We start from the raw sequence: 24,913 nt of genomic DNA on the forward strand, positions 1-24,913 counted from the left end.
CATTGTTTACACCTTTACCCTTGGCACTCAACCAAAGCTAAATTTTGCAGAGCCTGGAAGCTCAATTTAATTCTCACTTCCTCTTATGGGACTCAGGCATGTGTGGTGATGTCTCTACCCTATCCAAACTTTGACCAACCTTGAAAGACCTCATTTAAGTTGCTTCCATTGTAATTTAGTATTCATCATGCCACTCTTTCCTTTCAGGATTGAATTTTCAATACCTTTGTCAAAAGGAACTGAAATGCACTTATAATATCCCAACCCCTTTAGCTGCATGCTATGGAACTGGCTTCTATTCCACCTCTCTCCAGGCAATTAGGATTGGGACTTGATGCTTTCTAATTTCCTAGGGGCCGTTACAAACAAAGAAGCAGGTTAGATAAGCACATAGAGTTTTGAGGCTGCTGGAATCCCTGGCCCAGCTGTTAGAGGAGAATATGGCCTGGATTTCGAATCATGAGACCAATCAGTCCAAAGTTCTTCTCATCTTCCTCTGCCTTGGAAAAACCCTTACTTTTATCCCAATAGTACAACATGCACCCTTCTGTCACTTTCCTCACATTCTCTGTGCTATTTTCTCTCCTAGTGCTTCTGGGACCTCCAGTTCCTTCGTTAATTACATATTGTGCTTCTTAAACTGCATGCACCTCCTAGACACCACTATGTACAGACCCCTCAAGTGAGGACTTCTCATTTTTTTTCATCTCCAGAAACTGTATTTCTTGGGAAATAAGTAAGTAAGAGGGAAAGTTATTTTTTTAACTGCTCTGAAACATTTAAAGCCTTCTTCTTTATTTGCATATGCTATCCAAACATAATTACTTTTACTTTTTCTAGTTTCTTTTTTACCTTATCCTAGGCAATATCTCAAGTTTCTTAACCTACACATTTACCCCATAGTTGCTTGATCTTGTAGAAATCAAAGAACTTCATGTACATCTGGTTCCAGCCACCCAGGTTCATGGCTATGGTCTTTCTTACTCTTGTAAACCTGAACTGTTGCTGCTCTGAAACATTCTACTCCAGCACCCTATTACCACACAACTTTTACAATTCTCTTTCTCTCAGTGTGTCTCCTGGTGTATGTATTCTTTTTTCTTTAAAACGTTCAGTTCCTGGAATCCTCCATCTGTTCCTACATTATCACCTCCTTTCCTGTCCATTTAGATACCAAGGCACATCAATCCAATCCCTCTCACAATTACCTCCAACACTGTGCTGCTTTGCCTTTTATATGAACGCTGAAATCAAACAACATTGGATCTCCATCTATTCAACTCCCCACTCTTTCACTCAGGCTGCTGGTTTCTGCTACAAATAATCACTGTCAAATACATTTGTTTTAGTAAAAAGTTCTGACTACACTTCAAAGATATCTAGAAATTCTTATATATTCCTTACATATTTTTTCAGTACTTCTTCCTTCAAGTTCTCTTATTTCAACGCTTGCCTCCAGTTCTTACAAGATGACCTTTAACTCCTACTTTAGTAAGATCATTGAAAACATTGAGTGAGATAAGCCTGAGTCAACTATTTGCATTCATATTTTATTTCCTGTTTAAGTGAAAAGGGTGAAGAACAATTCTTTCAATATTGCTTTGGATCATGTTTTTTCCTACCATTCTCATTAACCTTACTCTCTTCAATCATGTATTTATTCTGACCTTGCAACTTCTCTCTATCTTAGTACATTTCGTTTTGGCATATAAATATGCTCAGGTTTCACCCATATTTAATAAGACATCAATTCTCAAAACCATGTTATCTGAAACTATTATCTTTCCCCTTTCAAAGAAAAATCTCACAGCTATAACTTCTATACCCTTTTTCTCACCACTCATTCATTTCTTAACCCACTGCTATCTGATTTAACTTCTCCTTCTCCTAAAAAAAAAATCACCTGTATTCAGCAATGCTACCAATAACCCAAATATCTCCCAACCCAGTTGACCTTTGCTCAATCATTTGTTGCCTTAATCCTTTTTTCATACTTGAAACTTTCTCCTCCCTTGTCTTAACATCATTATTCCTATTGCCATTGTAATGAAGAACCACAAACCTAGTGACTTAAAACAGCACAAATTTATTATCTTACAGGTATGGAGGTCAGTCATCCAAAACAGGTATTACAGGACAAAGTCAACATTACAGGACAAAGTTGGCAGACGCTGCCTTCAATCTGGAGTCTCTAGGAGAGAATATGTTATCTTGCCTTTTCCTGATTCTAAAGGCCATCTATGTTCATTATGGCCTCTTCCTCTTTCTTCAAAGTACATCACTCCACCCTCTCCTTCCATAGTCAACACTTCTGCAATTCTAATTCTACTGCCTCCCTCTTCTGAGGTCTCCTATACTTACACTAAACTCACTCCGATAATTCAGGATTATTGCCCATTTCAACTTCCTTAACTCAGCCATATCTACAAAGTCCCTTTTTTTTTGGGTAAGGTAACATATTCAGAGGTTCTGAGGATTAGGAGATCCTTGTAACGTTGTTTCTATGCTTACAATCTCTGGCTCATTTTTAAAGAATGCTCTAACATATTGACATTTCCTGAGATTTGGCTCAAAACTTTTGCTCTTTGTCTATAAACTTCCACTGAACACTTTGTTTAACATCACTGACTTCACAATTTAAATACAAATAACTTCCTCAAAACCATCTCTACCCTTTACCTTCTGCAGAACTCCAAATCCATTGCCCTGTTAGACAGTTCACCTTGGTCTTCATGAGGTGTCTCAAGTGCAATCTATTCAAGACCAAGTTCATCATCCTTCTCACAAACCCTCTCTTTTCCCTAAGTAGGTGGAGGGTCTTCTCCTAGGAGTTGCTGAAATTTGCGTCCTGTTTCCCATAACGGTTTACTGAGAGTTGTGAGGTTCAATGTCAGTCCTTTACCTGGCAGCCGTGTTGGTTCATTGCATCCACAGCTTTTCTGACAGCGTCATTCATGGGTTCACATTGTTCCACCTGAGTCTTCACGTTATGCTCAAAATATGGACCTATTAGAAAATAATTTTCTCCCCATTCATCTGCTGTTGTTTTGGCCTTTGTCTGAATCACAGTATAGATACCTCCAACTGTTAAAAAAAAAAAAAGGCCCTATTATCATTGGGGTTAGTAATTCATTTCAAGTGACTAAGGGATGGAAATTCACTCTCATTTTAAATTTAACATTTGGGATCCTCTCAGCACAAAAGTTTATTTAACTTTCTCAAAGAACAGGGTTTGACATGTTGTTGAGGGATGCTAACAAAAGGCTACTGTTTGGTTCAAGTCTGGGTCAATTTTAAAGCTGCTTCTGGGCAGAAGCAGATAGGGACATTTCCAAGGAATTTGAAGAGAGGCTTGGAGTAAAACAGCACTTGGTTTAAAGTTCCATTCACAGTGAAGCCTCAAAGTAAGGACAAACAGCCATTGTCACATGTCCTCTGCAGTAGTCACCTTTCACCTCTTCTTCCTTTTCCAGGAAAGGGCTCAGGTGTGTTCAAGTCATGGCCATTTTTGCTTGCAATTGGGAGAAAAATCTCCCAGGCTAAGGTGCATTCCCTTTCTAAGGCCTAGGCAAGGTTCCTTTTGACAAGGGGAAAGACATGATAGATTCTGATGGGAAATGCGGGGCCAACTCTGATGGCAATCAGTGACACAAATTTCCAGGCTGTTGTCATTGCTTTATTTCCCCCCTTGGGCATTGCTGCTACCAGTATTAAAACATAAAACCAAAAAAAAAAAAAAAACTGTGTGTACTCCTGGATTCAGCACTTCCAAATCTAGAAAATTATCCTGGGGGAAAATAAGAAGAGTGACCAAAGATATGTGTGCATGGTATCTATTGAAGCGATATAATGGCAAAAAATTAACACCGACTTAGATTGAATTAGTTAACTCTCTTAACTAGCCTAAGGCTCAATTATCTCATCTGTTAAATGAGGGTTAAGTAGTAGTTAGCTTAGGCAGAAAGCGTGATTGTAGTGGCAGTGTTAAAAACCAGGTCTGATTGGCTGGGATGTGGCTCAATGGTAAGTACCTGCCTAGCATGTCTAAGACTCTGGTGTTTGATCCCCAGACTACAAAAACAAAACAAGTAAAATGTCATTTAAAACGAATGAAAAAAATAGGAATGAGCTATAAGCAAGGGATTGACTCAAGAAATTCAGTGTGAAATTCTGGAGCTAATAAGAATTGGGCACCAATTTTCAACTCAATTAAAAGCACGTCTGTAATCCCAGAGGCTCATGAGGCTGACACAGGAGGATCACATGTTCAAAGCCAGCATCAGCAACAGCCAGGTGCTAAGTGAGACCCTGTCTCTAAATAACACACAAAATAGGGCTGAGGATGTGGCTCAGTGGCCGAGTGCTCCCGGATTCAATCCCTGGTACCCCCCGCCAGATAGATAGATAGATAGATAGATAGATAGATAGATTGATTGATTGATTGATTGATTTTACTCCTTGTACAATGAAAAGAAAGTTTCTTCTCATTTTCTACTGCTGTTTTACAAAAATTTTCTAATTAATTGGAATATGGATTTTGATAACTATTTCTTAAATTTCTTATTTCAGTAGACTTTAAATCATTAGTCTTCTCAATAGTTTTAACCAATGGTCATCATTGCCGTGAAATTTTCTTTAAACCTGAGGCACTCAAAATACACTTTTTGGAAAATTCCCGTTTGAGGGAGTGAGACACAAAAGGCAAACATTGGTACTATTATGTGATGCTAACCAGATTCATTAATATATCAAAGAGCTAATGTGACTCCAAAAATGTAATGCAAACCATTTTCATGCACTTACACAATGACCTCTTCATCTGTAAAGAAATACGTTTTGTCTTTACACAAAAGAAAGTTGAACTGTCATTTGAACAGTCTAATGAGAACATAATCAATCACACACAGCCCGTAAGGAGGAAGCAGGGAACACCTGAAGAGGCTGTGCAAAATGCACGGGTAAGAGCTTCTTGCTTGGATCAGAATTGATGTGATTCACTTACCCCATTCAACAATGGATCTACATCTATGGAAATTTATGTCCAGGTCAACTATATGTAAATATTTCCCTAAATTCTGGAAATTTTTGTGAACTGTTGACATTATTTGCTAAGGAAAATTACTTTAGAGAAGCAATTTGCAAGAGCAAGTAAAAGGAACTCTGAAGTGTGAGAGTCACATCTTGACAACACATTTAAATACATGTATGTTTTATTCAAAACCACTACCTACAAAAATGTAAAATTTTCAATTAATTTCTCCTCTTCTATATTCTCACCCTATCAGGGGAATAGGCTACAGAGTTTTGGTGGTACGTATTTATTAAATGCCATACCTTCACTTTTATTCTTGAAAATCCTTATTTGTAACTATGTGTCTCACCCATAGATTTTAGAGCATCCTCGATGTTCATTATGTTATATGTTTCAAATTCAAATCGATTTGAGTGAATTAAAATATATTTTTATTTGCTAAAGAAGGTAAGGAGAAAGAAAAAAAATATTTTAATGGTGCTGGGGATAAACCCAGGGACTTGTGCATATTATACAAGCACTCTACCACTAAGCTATACCCCCAGTTTCTGAAATTCTTTATTTGAAAAAACAAATGATAAGATTTCAGAATCAAAATACAAAGATAATCAGTGAATTCATTTGCTACTTCATTTCCTTTATATAGATATTTCCAAAATAGCCAGTGTGTTTATAAATAGAATGGCTGTGGTCTTTTAGAGTTTCTAGAATGAAAATATGAAACTTAAAAAAATTACAACCTAGGTTGGATTGAGACCTGATTATAAATACAGGTTCCACTCCACAATCCTGTGGGGACATCCTCTTCTTGCTATTTCATATACTCAGCACCGGTTGCCTCTCCTTGTCCCCTGCATAATTATTTGTCAACTAGTTTCCCTCGGCTTTTACTGTTACCACACTTTGCCCCAGCCTTCTTTCTTAGCATGCTGGAGTATTACTAAGTGCAGGGCATAGAGATAGAGTCTCTCATCTTCAAATTTGAGGTATAAGTCAGAGGTTCACCAACACATACTTCTTTTTTAAAATCAGCAAATAAATGCCATTTTATGTTTTAAAAGACACATTCAATATTATTAGTGAATTATTGGTTTTCCACAGTTTAGATCATTGAATCTAGACTTCACCTTCACTTTCAAACAAGTACTTTGTATCTTATTGATTTGTGTTTTCCTGAAACAACATGGGAGTTATCTTTAGTGTGAGGACAAAGTATCAAGCCTTTCATAAGCAAGAAAAGATGAGCTACCATGGCACATATAGCAAAGAGGAGCTAAACCCCTAACTTTTCACCTAAGAACACTGCTAATTTCACTAAAAATCACTATTCCAAAGCAAAATAGAATGGACACTAGCCATAATAATGACCTCACTCTCTCCATGTGTGTGTGTGTGTGTGTGTGTGTGTGTGTGTGTGCGCGCGTGTGTATGCGTACCCATTAGTATTTATTATTATGTACTTCCATAATAAAACTGATTAAATCTTGACTATTTTAAAATGCTCAAGTTACAGAATTTGGAAGCCATTTGTCTACTTCAGGATATGTAATTGTTAATCGGACCCTCCTGTACCAAGACACATTTGCAGGAGCAAAGACAGTCATTATGCAGGTAGGACATCATTCTCTGAGGCAGTCCCTCCCTAAATATTTGTGTTCCCAGCATTTTATTAAGTCTGTGGTTTAAATCAAAGTAGCTGCAGTCTCCACAGTGAGAGGCGATATTCAACTTTGGGCAAAGCACACCAACCCTGATACATCTACAATGATATTTTCAAATGTTCTATATAGGATAAGCTTGATATTCTGGATAACATGGTATTCTAGATATAAAGGAAGTGGAGAGACTGATATTTGTCTTGAATCTGTGTGTGCTATGCAGATTTTGCTTGAATTGTGTGGCTCATGTGGTATGGCTTAGGATGCCATTAACTTATCTCTGCCAGGCAAAGAAACTGCAACCCTGAATTACTATGTCATCCATGATTTAATTAACCATGACCTGTATCTTTTATTTATTCTTTCTAATCTTGTGTTTAAAATAAAATCATGGAATCACTCAAAGTGAAAGCCAATATGATAATTGATTATTTAATTTTCTCTTCTTATAAATAAATTTTATGAAAAATTAATAGCAATAAGCTATTTATTAAATGCAGGTACTGTTGCAAATAACTTATGGTTGATATTTTTTAAAACTTTCACAACAGCACTATAGGTAAATGCAATCATTATTTTTTAAATGGTGACACTGAGACAAAGAGAGGTTTGAAATGGATACATCATCACACAGATAATGGACAAGTTGGGATTTCCACTAAGATAGCCTGACACCAGAATCCCCAGGCTAAAGTCAGCAAAATCATAAGTAAATGAATGGAGCAACAAATTGATGGGTTTCTCAAAAATGGTGTGGGGAAGGAAGGAAACAGAGTTCTTTTGTTTTACTTTATTTTTGCTCTAGAATCTTCTGAATTGACAAAAAGGAATTTAGGGGCTTGGAGTATTTTGGAGCCACAAATCTTCTTTCTTTTTTCTTTTTCTTTCTTTCTTTTTTTTTGTTTGTAACTGACATATAAATATTATACATATTTATGGGGTACTATATGATGATTCAGTATATGGATAGATTGCATAATGTTCAAATCAGGGTAAGCATACCCACAGCTAAAATCCTTCCAAATAGGTAAAAGCTGAAAGCTTTCTATTTAAGATCTGTAACAGGACAAGTATGCAAACTTTTAACCCATTTATTTATTTATAAAGTACCAGAGCATCAGACAAGAGAAAGCAATAAGTGGCATCCAAATTGGAAAAAAAGAAGTCAAATTGTCACTCCTTGCAGATGTAGAAACTTCCAAAGGCTCCACCAAAAAAAAATATATATATATTAGAACATAAATGACTTCAGCAAAGTTCCAAATAGTTTTCTATTTGCAAAAATCAACAAACATTTCTATATGCCAATAGCAACTTATCTGAAAAAAGAAATCAAGAAAGCATTTCTATTTACAATAACTACACACAAAATTAAATATCTATGAAATAATCTACCCAAAGAGGTAAAAGATCTTTATAGTTTTCATTGTAGAGCTCTGCTGCTGAGCTACAGCTCCAGCCCAGAACTTGTCAAGCATGTATGAGGCACTGGGTTCGATCCTCAGCACCACATAAAAATAAAAAAAATAAAATAAAGGCATTCTGTCTATTCACTACTACAAAAAAAATGTTAAATGAAACATTGATGACAAAATTGAAGAAGACACTAAAAAAGAAAAGCTATACAATGTTCATGGGTTGTAATAATTAATATTGTTAAAATGGCCATAATATTCAATGAAATTCCTATTGAAATACCAATGGCATTCATAACAGAAACTGAAACAGCAGTCTTAAAATTCATATCGAAGCATAAAAGAACCCAAATAACCAAAGAAATCTTGAGCAGGGAGAAACAAAAAAGCAGGAGGCATCATACTAACAGACTCTAAAATATACAACAAAGTTAAAGTGATCAAAACAGCATTTTGCTGTCACAAAGACAGACAGAGTAGTGGAACAAAAAAGAAATTCTAGGAACAAACCATTCATTTATAGCTAAGAGATTTTTGACAAAAGTGTATGAACATATACAGGGGAAAGGACAGTTTCTTTAATAAATGATGCTGTGAAAATTGGGTATCCACAAGCAGAAGAATAAAATAAACCTCAACCTTGCACCAGTTACAAAAATCAAGTGAAAATATAATAGACATTTAGATGTGAGATCTGAAACTATGAAACCACTAGTAGAAAACAGGAGAAACTTTTCAGGACATTGGAATAGGCAAGGATTTGTGGATATAACATAGTGAAATTAGACAAATGTGATTTTATTACATGTGTGCAAATCTTCTGCAAAGCAAAGAAAAAGAACAGAATAACAAGAGAACCCACAGAATGGGAGAAAATATTTGCAAACTATACAACCTAGTAAGGGATTAAGATAAAAATATATAAGGAAAACAAATAACACACTAGCAAAAAAGAAAAATCCAATTTAAAAATGGGCAATATAGATCTTATATAGACATTTCATATGAATCATGGTTCCTACATCAATCATAGAAATCTCTGTAGATCTTACAAAAGTGTGTATTCTTCTTCTCAAAAAAAAAAACTCTTAAAAATATATGCACACATCTTTTCAGATACAATTTCTAAAGATCCACAGACTCCTTGAGGCCCACATATATCAAGGTTCTCTCCGACAGAATGCCTCCCTCAGAAGAGTAAACTTGTGGTTAGACTGGGTTTCTACCAGGCCATTTGACTACAAGTTTTGAGTTTGTCCATGTGCCCTTGTGCCATGTGACCTAGAGCTGTGATTTCCAGTTTGAGGAGGCAGCAGGTAAAGGTATTATGTCTAGTAACATGCTGACTTGGGACTGAACAATTTGTGTCTGGTCTGTTTTGAGAAGAAAGCTTTTATTTTAGGATCAAATTTCAAAAGTCTTTATACCTCTTAGTTTCATTTTATTTGTGACAGATTCCATTAAATTCTTTATGATCCAAAATCTTCAATATGATAATCTGGCTATAGTTGACAAGGTTTGGGGAAACTCTGTGCAGAAGAAATGATCGTAGTAAGGCCTGAGCAAAGAGGGAGAAAGTAAACTTCCTCCCTGCCCCCAACATTTGGAAAAAAACTTCCCATCTTAGGCAGTGCAACTTTTCTGCTATTCTTTTCTCCCAATTTTTAACAGTACTTTTTAAAAAATCAGATATTTAGCACTTCCCACTATTTAAAAATTAATGGCTCTGTTTATTTTTCATGGATTGGAGATAAAATTATTATCCTTAAAGATAATAATTCATCAGGAGCTTCACAATCTAGCCCCTGAAGGTTTCTCCTGTCTTCCTTCATATTCCCTTCTCTTCCCTCTCTGAGCTGCACTGAGATCTCTGAACATGGCGCACTTCTGCATCTTGGCATGTGTACCAATGCATCTCAGCCTGTGTAAGTTTCTCACACAGAACTGTCTATCTTTATTGCCTCCTCTGTCATATTTGCCCCACAGCAGTTCAAACTTAAATATCAACTCAAATGTCTCTTCATTAGAAAGGTTCTCCACAAACCCCAAACTCAATTAAGAATCCCACCACAACCACTACCAATAGCACCACACATAATCTTCAAGCACCTTTCTCTCTAACCCTTACACTACTGCATGTGTCTATAGCTACATGTTCAATGTCAATCTTCCTGCAAGTCTATAAATGCTGGAAAATTGGAAATCAATTCTTTTTTTTTTGTTGTTTGTTTGTTTGTTTGGGGTACCAGAGGTTGAACTCAAGGGCATTCAATCATGGAGCCACATTTCAAAAACCTATTTTTTATTTTATTTAGAGACAGGGTCTCACAGAATTGCTTAGCACCTTGCTTTTGCTGAGGCTGGCTTTGAACTCGAGATCCTTTTGCCTCAGCCTCCCAAGCTGTTGGGATTATGGGTGTGTGCCACCCTGCCCAGCTCAATTCTATTTTGTTAAATTCTGTCTCTCTAGTCTTTTAGTGCCTGACACCTAACAGATACTTGATAAATCTTTTTTGAATAATAGATGAATAATAACAAAAAATGGATAAATTAATAAAAGCAAGAAATTTAAGGTTAATATGTACCACTGAAAGGTTATTTGGATGTTATTATTAACAACCAATAGTTTAATTGTGACTCCTTTGTTAGTTATACTTTCAACATTTCCATAACTCACTGGCAAAGTCCTGGTAGTGAGAAATTTTGTTCCTCTCTAAAAAAACCTTTTTTTTCTTTGTTATGAATAAACTTCCTTGTTTGCCATAGAACGTTGTAAGATGACTCGAACATATTATTTTCATTTTATTCATGAATAATCTGATACTGAGATAGTTCAAGAGGGGTTTTTTATTATTCAGAGGTCTCTAACATTTAACTGCAAGACAGAGCTTTTTCATCTATACGACATATTCTTAGACAGTAGAGGTCTCAATATTTAATTCTTATGTGGCAGTAAAAAGGGGAATCAGACTGGGAAGAGACCTACGTCTTAGTCCTCTGTCTCCCGTTTGCTTGTTCATTTAGTGCCTCTATTCATCTATTTTGGGTATTAAATAGAGGGGTTGGATTTAAAATCTCCAAGATGCCTCAAACTGTGGCTATGAACTGCAGGAAAGTCAAGTTCAAAGCAAATTTATATTGTCAGGGATGAATGGAATCATTGTATGTCTCTATTAAAATTTTTGACAAAATCAGGCTGAGTGAGATATTAAAAATATCAAGACAGAAATCAGCATGCACATGATTGGGATTTAAGACCCATGGGATAAGTTTTCATTAGTTCCATTAATGTTTGATAAATGGAGAGCAAAGAAGGAAAGAAAGGGGGCTTGCTAAAGTGCGGCCACTGGGCTGAAGTCGTCTGGGCTGACTCTGTTTGCTAAGAACCACTCACCCCAATTTTTTCCACCAAGGAGCTATGTCCTTGGGCTCTTGCCTACTCCATTGAGGAAATCTTCATTTCAAGGTACACCCTGGGATTCATGTATTGTGGTGGTGGCTCTATGCCAGAAACCTTGGCTATATTTTAAAGCTGGGCAAAAAGGAATAGTTTTCATGTGGTTTCTGTTTTCTTTTAGCTGATACTGGATGATATATTTTTGTCTCTTCTTGTCCCTATAGAGAGATCCATTAGATCCAGGACCTTCATTCGACCTGTTCTTTTTCCTCTGGATTACATAATTAAAATTAATTTATTCCCTTCTTTTGCAGTGGAGTTCATATTACATAATATTTTGCAAAATAAAACTTGTTTGCTCACAATAAAAATAAAATAAAATAAAAACTGGGCAGAAAAAAATTGTGACAGGAAAAAGAACATTGGAAAGATCTACTTGTAAAATACTTCTCTACTCTACAGTAAAGTCCCTTTTCTCCTTGCTCCTTCTCAATGCAGCCAGGAAGACTGGACTTTGTTCTCTCACCTGAATTCTTTGCCCTTTTGCATAGGTAGAATTAATTGATAAATTTTGATTTAAGGAATTTTACAAATGCAATTTTTCAACAGTTGGCATAAGATCAAAATCAGAACAGAAGCCAAGTGTAATTGTAATTTGGGATTATTCCGGCTCTAACTAGTCAAAAAAGCAGAAAAGTCATGCATCACATTTATGTTTTCATTTCAGCTTCTTCAAATTATACAGCTTGTCACTGCTATTTACCCATCAATCTCTGGACCTGTTCCTTCATAATATTAAAGGACGCAGCCTTCAGAACCATTATCTTTTCTCAGTTAGATAATGTTTTTTCCTTCATAACACTTTTAAACTAGAGTCTATCAATCTATAAGAATTGTTCTTTGATAATTGTACAGGTACCTCTGTTATTAAAACCCATTTAAGTTGCCTCCTCTAACCCAGCATAATCAGGTTATATCTTATTAGGAAATTATTTGATCAATTTGACTTTCTTTCTTATTTTATAATTTCTGTGTATGCATAGCATTGAAGAAAACTACTTTCAGTCTTTTGAGTAGCAGTGCAGCATTTTGTCTTCTGATCAGCTTTTACATTAAAACTTTAATTCAAAACTAATCTTGAATTATTAGAAATGCTATGAAATGTTTCATACAACTGCTATGGAGTTAAAGTTTCTTCATATGGTACTTCCCAAAATAAAGGACTTAAAAGTACTTAAAGTACTTATGAAGATTTTGTTGATGAAAAAAATCATAAAACAACAAGAAATAAACTTTTCATTCTTATTTTATTGTAACATGGATTTAAAATTATTATTTGAATTCACATTTTCTGGCAATGACTAATTTTTTTCACTTACTCCCTCTTCAACACATACACAAGTCTTAAGTTGTCACTGCCTGTTGAAATAGATTAGATCAAATGTCACCCTTGCTCATGCATTATCACTGAAGCATCACCTATGAAATCCGAATCTATATTCTTCAACAACCTGAGAAATAGTTACCATCAGGAGCAGCACCAACCTTTATTGGTCACCTCCCAAGAAACTTCAAAGAGCAGTAAATCCTCCACAGGAAGTTTTTCAGCTTCCCACTGAGGAAGCCCACTTAGGGATGTCACAGATAATGATCGGCCTCGAAGCATTATTCTTCCAGTCTTCTAAAACCCTTTATTGATTCCCTGTTTCAATTAATTGCAATTCCTGCTAGGTGCACTTAGAAACACAGAAGTTTAGAGCCGGTAGGTATCAAGCTCTAGTAGATACTCAAAGAAGTAAACCAGTAGAACAAAATCTCCAGTGCTTCCCAGAGAACTCCCAATTGAAGGAGGGTTTATCTTTTTGTCCAATGAGGACACTATCCCTTACTACTATCTACCTAAATGACCCAGAGCAATCTCGAGTAAAATCCTGCTGTTCAGAGTTTGAGCAGGCTCCTCCTGGGACAGATTGAGTGTGATACAAATCCAGCCCTTTAGCCCTTGTCCTTTTGACCAAGCTAGACTCACACTGTCTCCAGGGCTTGTTTCATCATTTCCAGAGCAATCCAATATTAGCAAAGCAATTTCCCTCATAAAGTTTGCAGACTACATGTAGAACTGGTTGAGATATGTTTCCAGTTTTAAATTCTTTTAGCTTTCTATTCTTTGTTTCTTTCTTGTTTTTTGAGGGGGAGCGGGTACCAGGGATTGAACTCAAGAGCACTCAACCACAGAGGCACATCTCCAGCCCTATTTTGTTTAGAGAGAGGGTCTCACTGAGTTGCTTAGCAACTCACTTTTGCTGAGGCTGGCTTTAAACTTGAGATCCTCCTGCCTTAGCCTCCCAAGCCGCTGGGATTACAGGTGTGCATCACAGCGCCTGGCTCCATTCTTTCTTTTTTAACACTTTTTTCTAGAGCTTTAAAAAATTTTATTTCTGGTTATTTCCTTCTACACTTACAAATTTAATTTTGATGATAAGCATAGCTCTTGTTTATCTCTTTCTTAATAAATTAAATTCCCCCCCCCATATCAAAAGTATAAATCTCAGTGTGTCTTTGGGTATAGCATATAATAAATGTATTTTTGACTGGTCAATGATTATCAGTCCACAGTTAAATGAGCTAGTAGAAATTAATTTTAGTCACACTGTATATTTACAAATATGATCAAATTGATAAAGAATGATTCAATGATCCCAGTGTGGTTTCACACACCTATGATCTTAGGACCTTGGGAGGTTGAGGCAGGAAGATCACAAGTTTGAAGACAGTCTCTGCAACTTAGCAAGACCCTGTCTCAAAATTAAAATTAAAAAAAGGGCTAGAGATGTAGCTCAATGGCTGAGCACACCTGAGTTCCATCCCCAGTGCCAAAAAAAATATTAATAATAATAATAATTTAATGGATGTGGATGGGAATATGTTCAAATACAGGGAAAAGTTACAATAGAAATATCATTAGGATAACATTGCCAATAAATGCCATATATTTGCTTTATCGTGTGTTTGTATGTGTATTTGTATCAATATATTCACACACACACAATTTTGTTTCTAAAGTAAGGACATTCACAGCATGCTTTAATTTGAACCATCTTGCTTTACAGATTTACCTGGCAGTCTGTATTTTTACATTATACCATGTAGTAGCAGAATTGAAGCTCATACAAAATAATGTTCAGGTTAGAATTATAAGTACATTGTCAAAGCATAATTTGTTCCTTATTATAATACTATTTTAGAAACATTTATTGGGTCTATAGTCTCACTCCATGTAGTTGGCCTAATTGACTTAAGCCTGTTTTAATGACTCAAGATAGGTAAAATCATATTTTCTTATGTGATATTAATAATTTATGTAAATCAAGAAAAATAAACATGTTTTCCACGATTCAGCAACATATTTGATTATCTTTGTCTACAAATGTAAATATACATACACAGTTTATTATCCATTTGTTTGAATTGTGGGGAAAAAAAGGCTACATGGCTCATCAAAAAATCAAGTACTAAAATAATAGAGATATGAGGCTATGTTGTTGAAAAGACTTTTTTACATAATGATTTATTTGTTCGTGTTGACTTAACTTCTGAGTGTTCTGCAAACACAAATTCCAATAAAGCCCAACAGAAGGACATGTTGATGAGGAATGAGATGGGATGACAGGGACATGATAGAGCTTTGCGTTTGCAGTGCTTCCTCTCAACAACCTTGAGATTGGTTTTTCCAGGATTGAACAAGCCACAGGAGAGCTGATTCACATTATTCAACATATACCAAAAGAGTGGTTTATTCATTTACAGTATGTTCCAGGTGGCAAGTGCTTGGTCTGGAACCATCCATTCAGCCACTTATCAGATATGTAACCTTGAACAGATGTTTATATAAGCTTTAGTTTACTTATTATAATGAGGATGAGATAATTTACATAAGAGAATTAATGTAGTGCCTGGCACTATGCCAAACACTTTAGTAATGCTCAGCCTTATTTTTAAAACATATGGTGGCCTATTAAAACCTTCCCCGAAGGACATTGGTTACCAATGGAGAGGAATGGGAGGCTAATTTTCTTAATTTTTTTATATTGTACTATACATGTTTGTTACCTGTTTGGTACTTTATTATATTAAACACTTTGGAAGAAAATGACCTTAGATTAATAAATATATTTTATAATGTGGTAAATGAAAATAACTAAGATACAAGATAACATAAGTAGTATGTCTGAATCAATGTTGTAATAATGTGTGTGTGTGTGTGTGTGTGTGTGTGTGTGTGTGTGTGTAGTCCTGAAGTATATATGAAGAGAAGACTAAAATAGACACGAACAAAAAATTGGGAGGATACATGCCAAAACTCTTATAGTTATTGTCTGTAAGTGATAGTGGTTATGACCAGTATTTATGTGGTCTTTCTGGTTTATTTGTGTTTTACAAATTTTCTGTAATAATCATGAATTACAGATATGCACACCCTTCATGGGATAAATCAAAACGGTTTTCAAATTTAATCGTATCATAAGGTTTTGCACAATTCTACTCTTGTTATTGTGATGTTTTGAAATTCCTTGTCCTTAGTTCCCATTTGACTTATTTTTAATATCAAGTACCAGTATTTTCAGCACATATCATCTCCTAATGACACCTCCCATCAGGCTTCTGTACTTTTTTTTTTAACCTTGTTATTCTCAACATGAGATCACTCTTCACCAATTCTTTGCTTTTTAGCGGCAAATGCTATTTTCAAAATTGCTCCTGGAGTCAACAGAAGTGAAATAAATAGAACTAAAAGAAATATGTCCATGTTTTCATCTATCCTTGCTCTCTGGATGAAGTGCCTTCTTCCATATGTATGTGCAGAGAAAGGCAGTCATTTCTGCAGATTTGGAGGAGGATCGGACAAAGTTCTCTGCTTCCCAAATCCCTGAATACTGTCCTATAAGGTTTATGCTAAAAGCACAAATAAATGAGTTGGCAGCAGAAAGATAAGAGCTGTTGAGGCAGAAAGGGAGACAGGACTTCTCTAAGGTAGGAAAAAGGTGCTCAAAAGACCCTGATTCCTAATTTCACTCCCACACTAAAATTTTATCTTTCAATGGGAAGAGGCAAGAGGGCAAATTAGGGGGAAAAAAAGAAAGAGAAGAAAAGAAGACAACTTGTATTTGGTTTCCTTGATAAATAAATATTCCAGCAGAGGTCACTAGATACATTTAGAAGAACACACATTTGCTTTGACATTTTGGAATCTTTTTGAAAGTCTTTAAAGGACTTCCAAGGTTTGATTAGCCTGGACCTGCATATTCAGAATGACTTCGTTAGTGTATTAATGATGTACCTACTGTGGGTCGAGCAGTTGATTCCCAGATTAAGGAACTAAGGAAGAGATTATTTATGTTTTATAATAAAATATGTATGTCAATGAATATTTTTCTTTCAGAGTTTCCTATGAGTTTATTTTTCAGAAATCCAATAATCTTGAAAAATAATAATGTTGAAGTAGTCTAATGTTGTCAGTATTCACTAGATTTTGAGATGTCCCTGTTCATCTTTTTATCATCACAATGTTGTAAAGTGACTGATCTCTGTGGAAGTGGGCACCTGCCACTTGCTCCATCCAACTTTATTATCGAACACTCAGAACTACAAATCCAGTGTTCCCCAGTGACATCAAAGCCCCTGCACCATGCTGTGGCCTGCTTCTCTTCCAGTGCTGATATTGTTCCAGCTGCCAGGAATAGCCTGTCTGCCATCATCCCATACCTAGCCAGCTCTTTCATTCTCTGACTCTTTCACCTAGAACAAGGCTTTCCTGAGTTCCATCCCCATAGATTCTGTTATGTAATCCTCCTAATGCTCCTTGATTGCCATGGGCATATTTATAAGTACACCTGTCATAGCACATTTTATTTTTTTTATTCTTTTTTTTTTTAATTGGTTGTTCACAACATTACAAAGCTCTTGACATAACCCACTTCATACATTGGACTGAAGTGGGTTATGAACCCCCAATTTTACCCCAAATGCAGCTTGCAGAGTCACATCGGTTACACCTCCACATTTTTACATAATGTCCTATTGGTAATTGTTGTATTCTGCTACCTTTCCTATCCCCTACTATCCCCCCTCCCCTCCCCTCCCAGCTTCTCTCTCTACCCCATCTACTGTAATTCATTTCTCTCCTTGTTTATTTTCCCATTCCCTCACAACCTCTTGTATGTAATTTTGTATAGCAATGAGGGTCTCCCGTCATTTCCATGCAATTTCCCTTTTCTCACCCTTTCCCTCCCATCTCATGTCTCTGTTTAATGTTAATCTTTTCTTCCTACTCTTCCTCCCTGCTCTGTTCATAGTTGCTCTCATTATATCAAAGATGACATTTGGTATTTGTTTTTTAGGGATTGGCTAGCTTCACTAAGCATAATCTGCTCTAGTGCCATCCATTTCCCTGCAAATTCTATGATTTTGTCATTTTTTATTGCTGCATAGTACTCCATTGTGTATAGATGCCACATTTTTTTTATCCATTCATCTACTGAGGGGCATCTGGGTTGGTTCCACAGTCTAGCAATTGTGAATTGTGCTGCTATGAACATCGATGTGGCAGTATCCCTGTAGCATGCTCTTTTAAGGTCTTCAGGGAATAGTCCAAGAAGGGCAATAGCAGGGTCAAATGGTGGTTCCATTCCCATCTTTCCCAGGAATCTCCAAACTGCTTTCCAAATTGGCCGCACCAATTTGCAGTCCCACCAGCAATGTACAAGTGTACCCTTTTCTCCACAGCCTCTCCAGCACTTATTGTTGTTTGACTTCATAGTGGCTGCCAATCTTACTGGAGTGAAATGGTATCTTAGGGTGGTTTTGATTTGCATTTCTCTGACTGCTAGAGATGGTGAGCATTTTTTCATGTACTTATTGATTGATTGTATATCCTCCTCTGAGAAGTGTCTGTTCAGGTCCTTGGCCCATTTGTTGATTGGGTTATTTGTTGTCTTATTGTCTAATTTTTTGAGTTCTTTGTATACTCTGGATATTAGGGCTCTATCTGAAGTGTGAGGAGTAAAGATTTGTTCCCAGGATGTAGGCTCCCTGTTTACCTCTCTTATTGTTTCTCTTGCTGAGAAAAAACTTTTAAGTTTAATTAAGTCCCATTTGTTGATTCTTGTTGTTAACTCTTGTGCTATGGGTGTCCTATTAAGGAATTTGGAGCCCGACCCCACAATTTGTAGATCGGATCCAACTTTGTCTTCTATCAGATGCAGAGTCTCTGGTTTGATATCAAGTTCCTTGATCCATTTTGAGTTAACTTTTGTGCATGGCGAGAGAAAGGGGTTCAGTTTCATTTTGTTGCATATGGATTTCCAGTTTTCCCAACACCATTTGTTGAAGATGCTATCCTTCCTCCATTGCATGCTTTTAGCCCCTTTATCAAATATAAGATAGTTGTAACTTTGTGGATCAGTCTCTGTGTCCTCTATTCTAAACCATTGGTCCACCCGCCTGTTTTGGTACCAGTACCATGCTGTTTTTGTCACTATTGCTTTGTAATATAGTTTGAAATCTGGTATCGCTATACCGCCTGATTCACACTTCCTGTTTAGAATTGCTTTTGCTATTCTGGGTCTTTTATTTTTCCATATGAATTTCATGATTGCTTTGTCAATTTCTACAAGATATGCCGTTGGGATTTTGATTGGCATTGCATTAAACCTATAGAGAACTTTTGGTAATATCGCCATTTTGATGATGTTAGTTCTGCCTATCCATGAACAGGGTATGTTTTTCCATCTTCTAAGATCTTCATCAACTTCTCTCTTTAGGGTTCTGTAGTTTTCATTATATAAATCTTTCACCTCTTTTGTTAGGTTAATTCCCAAGTATTTTATTTTTTTTGAGGATATCTTGAATGGAGTGTTTTTCCTCATTTCCGTTTCCGAAGATTTGTCGCTGATATACAGAAATGCCTTTGATTTATGCGTGTTGATTTTATATCCTGACACTTTGCTGAATTCATTTATTAGTTCTAGTAGTTTCTTTGTAGACTCTTTTGGGTCTTCTAGGTATAGAATCATGTCATCTGCAAATAGTGATAATTTAAGTTCTTCTTTTCTAATTTTTATGCCTTTAATTTCTTTCGTCTGTCTAATTGCTCTGGCCAGTGTTTCGAGAACTATATTGAATAGAAGTGGAGATAGAGGGCATCCCTGTCTTGTTCCGGATTTTAGAGGGAATGCCTTCAACTTTTGTCCATTCAGAATGATGCTGGCCTGAGGCTTAGCATAGATAGCTTTTACAATGTCAAGGTAGGTTCCTGTTATCCCTAATTTTTCTAATGTTTTGAACATAAAGGGATGCTGTACTTTGTCAAATGCTTTCTCTGCATCTATCGAGATGATCATATGGTTCTTATCTTTAAGTCTATTGATGTGGTGAATAACATTTATTGATTTCCGTATGTTGAACCATCCTTGCATCCCAGGGATGAATCCTACTTGGTCATGGTGCACAATTTTTTTGATGTGTTTTTGTATTCGATTCGCCAGAATTTTATTGAGGATTTTTGCATCTAGGTTCATTAGAGATATTGGTCTGTAGTTTTCTTTCTTTGAGGTGTCTTTGTCTGGTTTCGGAATCAGGGTGATGTTGGCCTCATAGAATGAATTTGGAAGAGCTCCCTCTTTTTCTATTTCCTGAAATAACTTGAAAAGTATTGGTTTTAATTCTTCTTTAAAGGTTTTGTAAAACTCCGCTGTATATCCATCCGGTCCTGGGCTTTTCTTGGTTGGTAGTCTTTTGATGGCTTCTTCAATTTCATCCATTGATATTGGTCTGTTCAAATTGTGTGTATCCTCCTGACTCAGTCTGGGCAAATCATATGACTTAAGAAATTTATCGATGTCTTCACTATCTTCTATTTTATTGGAATATAGGTTTTCAAAATAATTTCTAATTGTCTTCTGTATTTCTGTAGGATCTGTTGTAATATTGCCTTTTTCATCCCGTATGTTAGTAATTTGAGTTCTCTCTCTTCTTCTCTTCGTTAGCATGGCTAAAGGTCTGTCGATCTTATTTATTTTTTCGAAGAACCAACTTTTAGTTTTGTTAATTTTTTCAATAGTTTCTTTTGTTTCAATTTCGTTGATTTCCGCTCTAATTTTAATTATTTCTAGCCTTCTGCTACATTTGCTGTTGTTTTGCTCTTCCTTTTCTAGGGCTTTGAGGTGAAGTGTGAGCTCATTTATTTGTTGGTTTTTTCTTTTTTTGAGGAATGACCACCAGGCGATGAATTTTCCTCTTAAAACTGCTTTCATTGTGTCCCATAGATTCCGATATGTTGTGTCTGTATTTTCATTTATCTCTAAGAATTTTTTGATTTCCTCCTTTATGTCTTCTGTAACCCATTGATCATTCAGTAACATATTGTTCATTTTCCATGTGATGTAGGATTTTTCCTTCCTTCTTTTATCATTGATTTCCAGTTTCATTCCATTATGATCAGATAAAATGCATGGTATTATCTCCACCCCTTTATATTTACTGAGGGTTGCCCTATGGCATAATATATGGTCTATTTTTGAGAAGGATCCATGTGCTGCTGAGAAAAAAGTATATCCATTTGATGATGGTTGATATATTCTATATATGTCAGTTAAGTCTAGGTTGTTGATTGTGATATTGAGTTCTATAGTTTCTTTATTCAATTTTTGTTTGGAGGATCTGTCCAACGGTGAAAGAGGTGTGTTGAAGTCACCCATAATTATTGTGTTGTGGTCTATTTGATTCTTGAACTTGAGGAGAGTTTGTTTTATGAATGTTGCAGCACCATTGTTTGGTGCATAAATATTGATAATTGTTATGTCTTGTTGGTGAATGGTTCCTTTTAACAGTATATAATGACCTTCTTTATCCCTTTTGATTAACTTAGTCTTGACGTCGATTTTATTCGATATGAGGATGGCCACTCCTGCTTGCTTACGAGAACTGTGTGCGTGGTATATTTTTTCCCATCCTTTCACCTTCAGCCTGTGTATGTCTCTTCCAATCAGATGTGTCTCCTGGAGGCAGCATATTGTTGGATTTGTTTTTTTAATCCATGTTACCAGCCTATGTCGCTTTATTGGAGAGTTTAGGCCGTTAACATTCAGAGTTACTATTGATATATGGTTTGAACTTCCATCCATGTTTGAATGTTTATCCTTTTTTTTTTAATATTTAGTTTGTTTCTCCGTGATTATCTTTCCCCTCGCCCTCTGTCTTTACTGAGGCACTTCCCACTGATGGTTTTGGTTATTGTTTTTCATCTCTTCCTCGTGTAGTGTTTTGCTCAAAATGCTTTGCAATGCAGGTTTTCTGGCTGCAAATTCTTTTAGCTTTTGTTTATCATGAAAGATTTTTATTTCGTTGTCGTATCTGAAGCTTAATTTTGCTGGATATAGAATTCTTGGTTGGCATCCATTGTCTTTCAGTGTTTGAAATACGTTGTTCCAGGATCTTCTCGCTTTCAGTGTCTGTGATGAAAAATCCGTTGTCAACCTTATTGGTTTACCCCTAAATGTAATCTGTCTCTTTTCTCTTGTAGCTTTTAATATTTTCTCCTTGTTCTGTATATTGGATAGCTTCATAACAATGTGTCTTGGCGTTGGTCTACTGTGATTTTGTGTGCTCGGTGTCCTGTATGCATCTACAATTTGTATATCTGTTTCCTTTTTTATTTCTGGAAAGTTTTCTGTAATTATCTCATTCAGCAGGTTATTCATTCCCTTGGCATGAATCTCTGTGCCTTCCTCTATCCCGATGACTCGTAAGTTTGGTTTTTTTAAGTTATCCAAAATCTCTTGGATGTTTTTCTCGTGATTCTTAACCAGCCTATCTGAGTTGGCTAGACTCTTTTCAAGTTGATATATTTTGTCTTCATTATCTGATGTTCTGGCTTCTACTTGCTCCACTCTGTTAGTGATACTCTCGATTGAGTTTTTAATTTGGTTTATCGTTTCCTTCATTTCTAGAATTACTGTTTGATTATTTTTTATAATCTCTATCTCCTTATAAAGATGCTTAACTTCTTCTTTTAGCTGTTTATGTAACTCATTCTCAATGTGTTCTTTCGCTGCTTGAATTTGCTGTCTCGTATCCTCTTTGAGGTTCCATTCCATCTGTCTAAGGTTTTCCTTGAGGTCTTTATATGACCATTTTTCTGATGACTCTAGGTCCTCCTGAATATTTAGGCTGTCCTGCATTGCTTGTACTCCTCTTCTTCCTTGCTTCTTGAAGCTGCTCATGTTGCTTCTTGTTCTGGTTGACTGCTGGGTTACTGTTATTTTCCTATAAATTTATTTGATGCTAGGGAGGAAAGGTATTAGAAGGGAAGGGAAGGAGTCACTAAGGAGAATGAGAGTAGGCAGGTAGAATTCAAGGAAGGGGGGATAAGAAAAATGAAAAGACAAAAGAAGAAAGAAATAGGAACTAAAAAAGAACAAAAATTTAAAAAAATATTAATAATAATTAAAAAATAAATAAATAAAATTGAGATTAGAAGAGAAAGAAGGAGAAAAAAAGAGAAAAGAAAGAAAAAACAAGATTGAAAAATGAAGATGAAAGAAAAACCCCAATCAATCAAAAAAAAAAAAACAATAAAAAAGACTAATAAATGCCGTCTTAGAGTTTGATTAACTTCTCTTCCACTAGGTGGCGCTGTGCCCCCCAGGTCAAGTCTTTCCCGTCAGTATGCGGGAACCAATCACTGTGCAGCAGCTCCTCCCAGACTGGGCGAGTCTCCAATCCTGAGTGCCTAGGGCCTCCTCTTGTGTCCAAACACTTCCACTTTTCCTCTAGCCAGGCCCCTCTCACCACAATACTGGCTACAGGCCAGGTCTGCTGCTCCCGGGAGCCCTGTTTTCATGAACGACTGGGCTCACTCCTCCAGATTGCCATTTCCTCAGACCCTAAGCTTGTAGAGCTTGGTGCTGAGAATCCTCAGCGAATTTTGCTTGCCCTCCTGTAGCCACACCCCCGTAGCTGGTGCAAGAGACCTCAACAGCCATCCCTGGAGGGAGCGGCAGTCCCGCAGCACCTCTGACTCCCTTGGGCTGGCTGTAGCACTCTCGGGAGAGCTGGGAGGGGCTCTTAAGGTTTCCCTGATGCGTGGGGAGGGAGAACCAGGAGACCACACACCTGCTGCAGCAGGCTTCAATGAATTTATCTCCTCCGCCACAGTCCTGCCACGCCAGCCCTCTGCCACAGTGGTGTCCTCAGCAAACGGCTGCAGTTCGCCTCCCCCTGCCGGGCGACCAATGCCTCGGGCGGGTCCCCACTGTCTCCCAAGCCCCGCCTGGACCCTGCGGCCACTACCCACGAAGGCCCGGCAGGCATCCACCTCCGGGGAATGAGAAGCGCTGACCAGCCGCCTCAGCCAGATAGCTTAATGCTGAGTCGCAGCTGTCTGTCTTAGCTTTTCAGACGCGGTGGTGCGGGGCACGGAACATGGAGGGGCTTACTCACTTCCCGCCGCCAACTTTCTCCTCTCGCTATTTCGGGATGATGGCGGGGTGCTGGCTCACTCTCTCCGGTGTGTCTCTGCTTCGAGCTCCCGCGCCTCTCTCCGCTGCGGTTTCTACAGCCGGCGCTGCCCTGTTCACTCTTTCCGCCCCCGGCGTTCCCGGCTTCTAGCCGCACCACGGCCCGGTCCGTGTCTTTATGGCTCGCGGCGCCCGGGGCCGGGGAGGCGACGGCCTGACTCCGGCAAGTATCACAGTCCCCAGGCCCCGAGTCCCGGCGGCCACACACCGACACTTCTAATAGACCTCCCAGATCCCTGCAGGATCCCTCTTCATGGAATTCTGCTAGAAGTTCCTCAGTGTGAAGACTGCCGCTGTTCCAAAGGGTCTTTTTGATCCCGTTAGTGCAGAGACATCAGAGTCCCTGCTTCCTCCTCGGCGGCCATGTTCCATAGCACATTTTATAATGAAGTTCAGTGTTTACATTTGTTTCTCCTCTACACCAAGTCCAAAGAAGCTGAAACTCTATTGTTTCTATCTTCAAACTGTAGCTTCCAGCACAGGGCATAGCACAGCACTCCATAAAAGTCAGAAGGTATAGGCTGTTGCTGTTTCATGGGTAGTTTTATATGATATTGTCCACATTTGTGAGACAATATTTCAATGATGGGGGACAGAAGGACAGTCAGTGTAGGTAGTAAATGACTGGGTTAGGAAGATAGGGACTAATTCCAAGGAAATAAAATGCTAATACCTCCAGAGCACTTTCCCCTCCTCTAACCTGTTGCCAAGGTTACCTGCCTCTAGGGAACTGTTTCTCTCTGAAAGGAGTTGCTAATGAGTAGCCCCGGGGTAGCTCCCTTCTTGCACCTACCCCTGGGTGGCTTTGTTCCTGCCCTTGGATCACTCCACCTTTT

At 37.3% G+C, this 24,913-nt stretch overlaps 1 protein-coding gene across 1 annotated transcript in view; it reads right to left on the reverse strand.

Annotated features, from left to right (window-relative positions):
• Window positions 1–13,168, reverse strand: part of GYS2 (glycogen synthase 2) — a gene marked incomplete at both ends in the record, with an annotated part of 60,165 nt that extends 46,997 nt beyond the window's left edge. Inside the window, 2 exons of the mRNA XM_081310394.1 lie at window positions 2,903–3,084; window positions 13,048–13,168. Coding sequence (XP_081166520.1) covers window positions 2,903–3,084; window positions 13,048–13,168 — 303 coding nt within the window. The remainder of the gene's footprint in view (window positions 1–2,902; window positions 3,085–13,047) is intronic.
• Between the last annotated feature and the right edge of the window lie 11,745 nt (window positions 13,169–24,913).

The sequence above is a fragment of the Spermophilus citellus genome (genome assembly GCF_964194105.1).
Source record: "Spermophilus citellus genome assembly, chromosome: 10".
In the NCBI taxonomy this organism is placed as follows: Eukaryota; Metazoa; Chordata; class Mammalia; order Rodentia; family Sciuridae; genus Spermophilus; species Spermophilus citellus.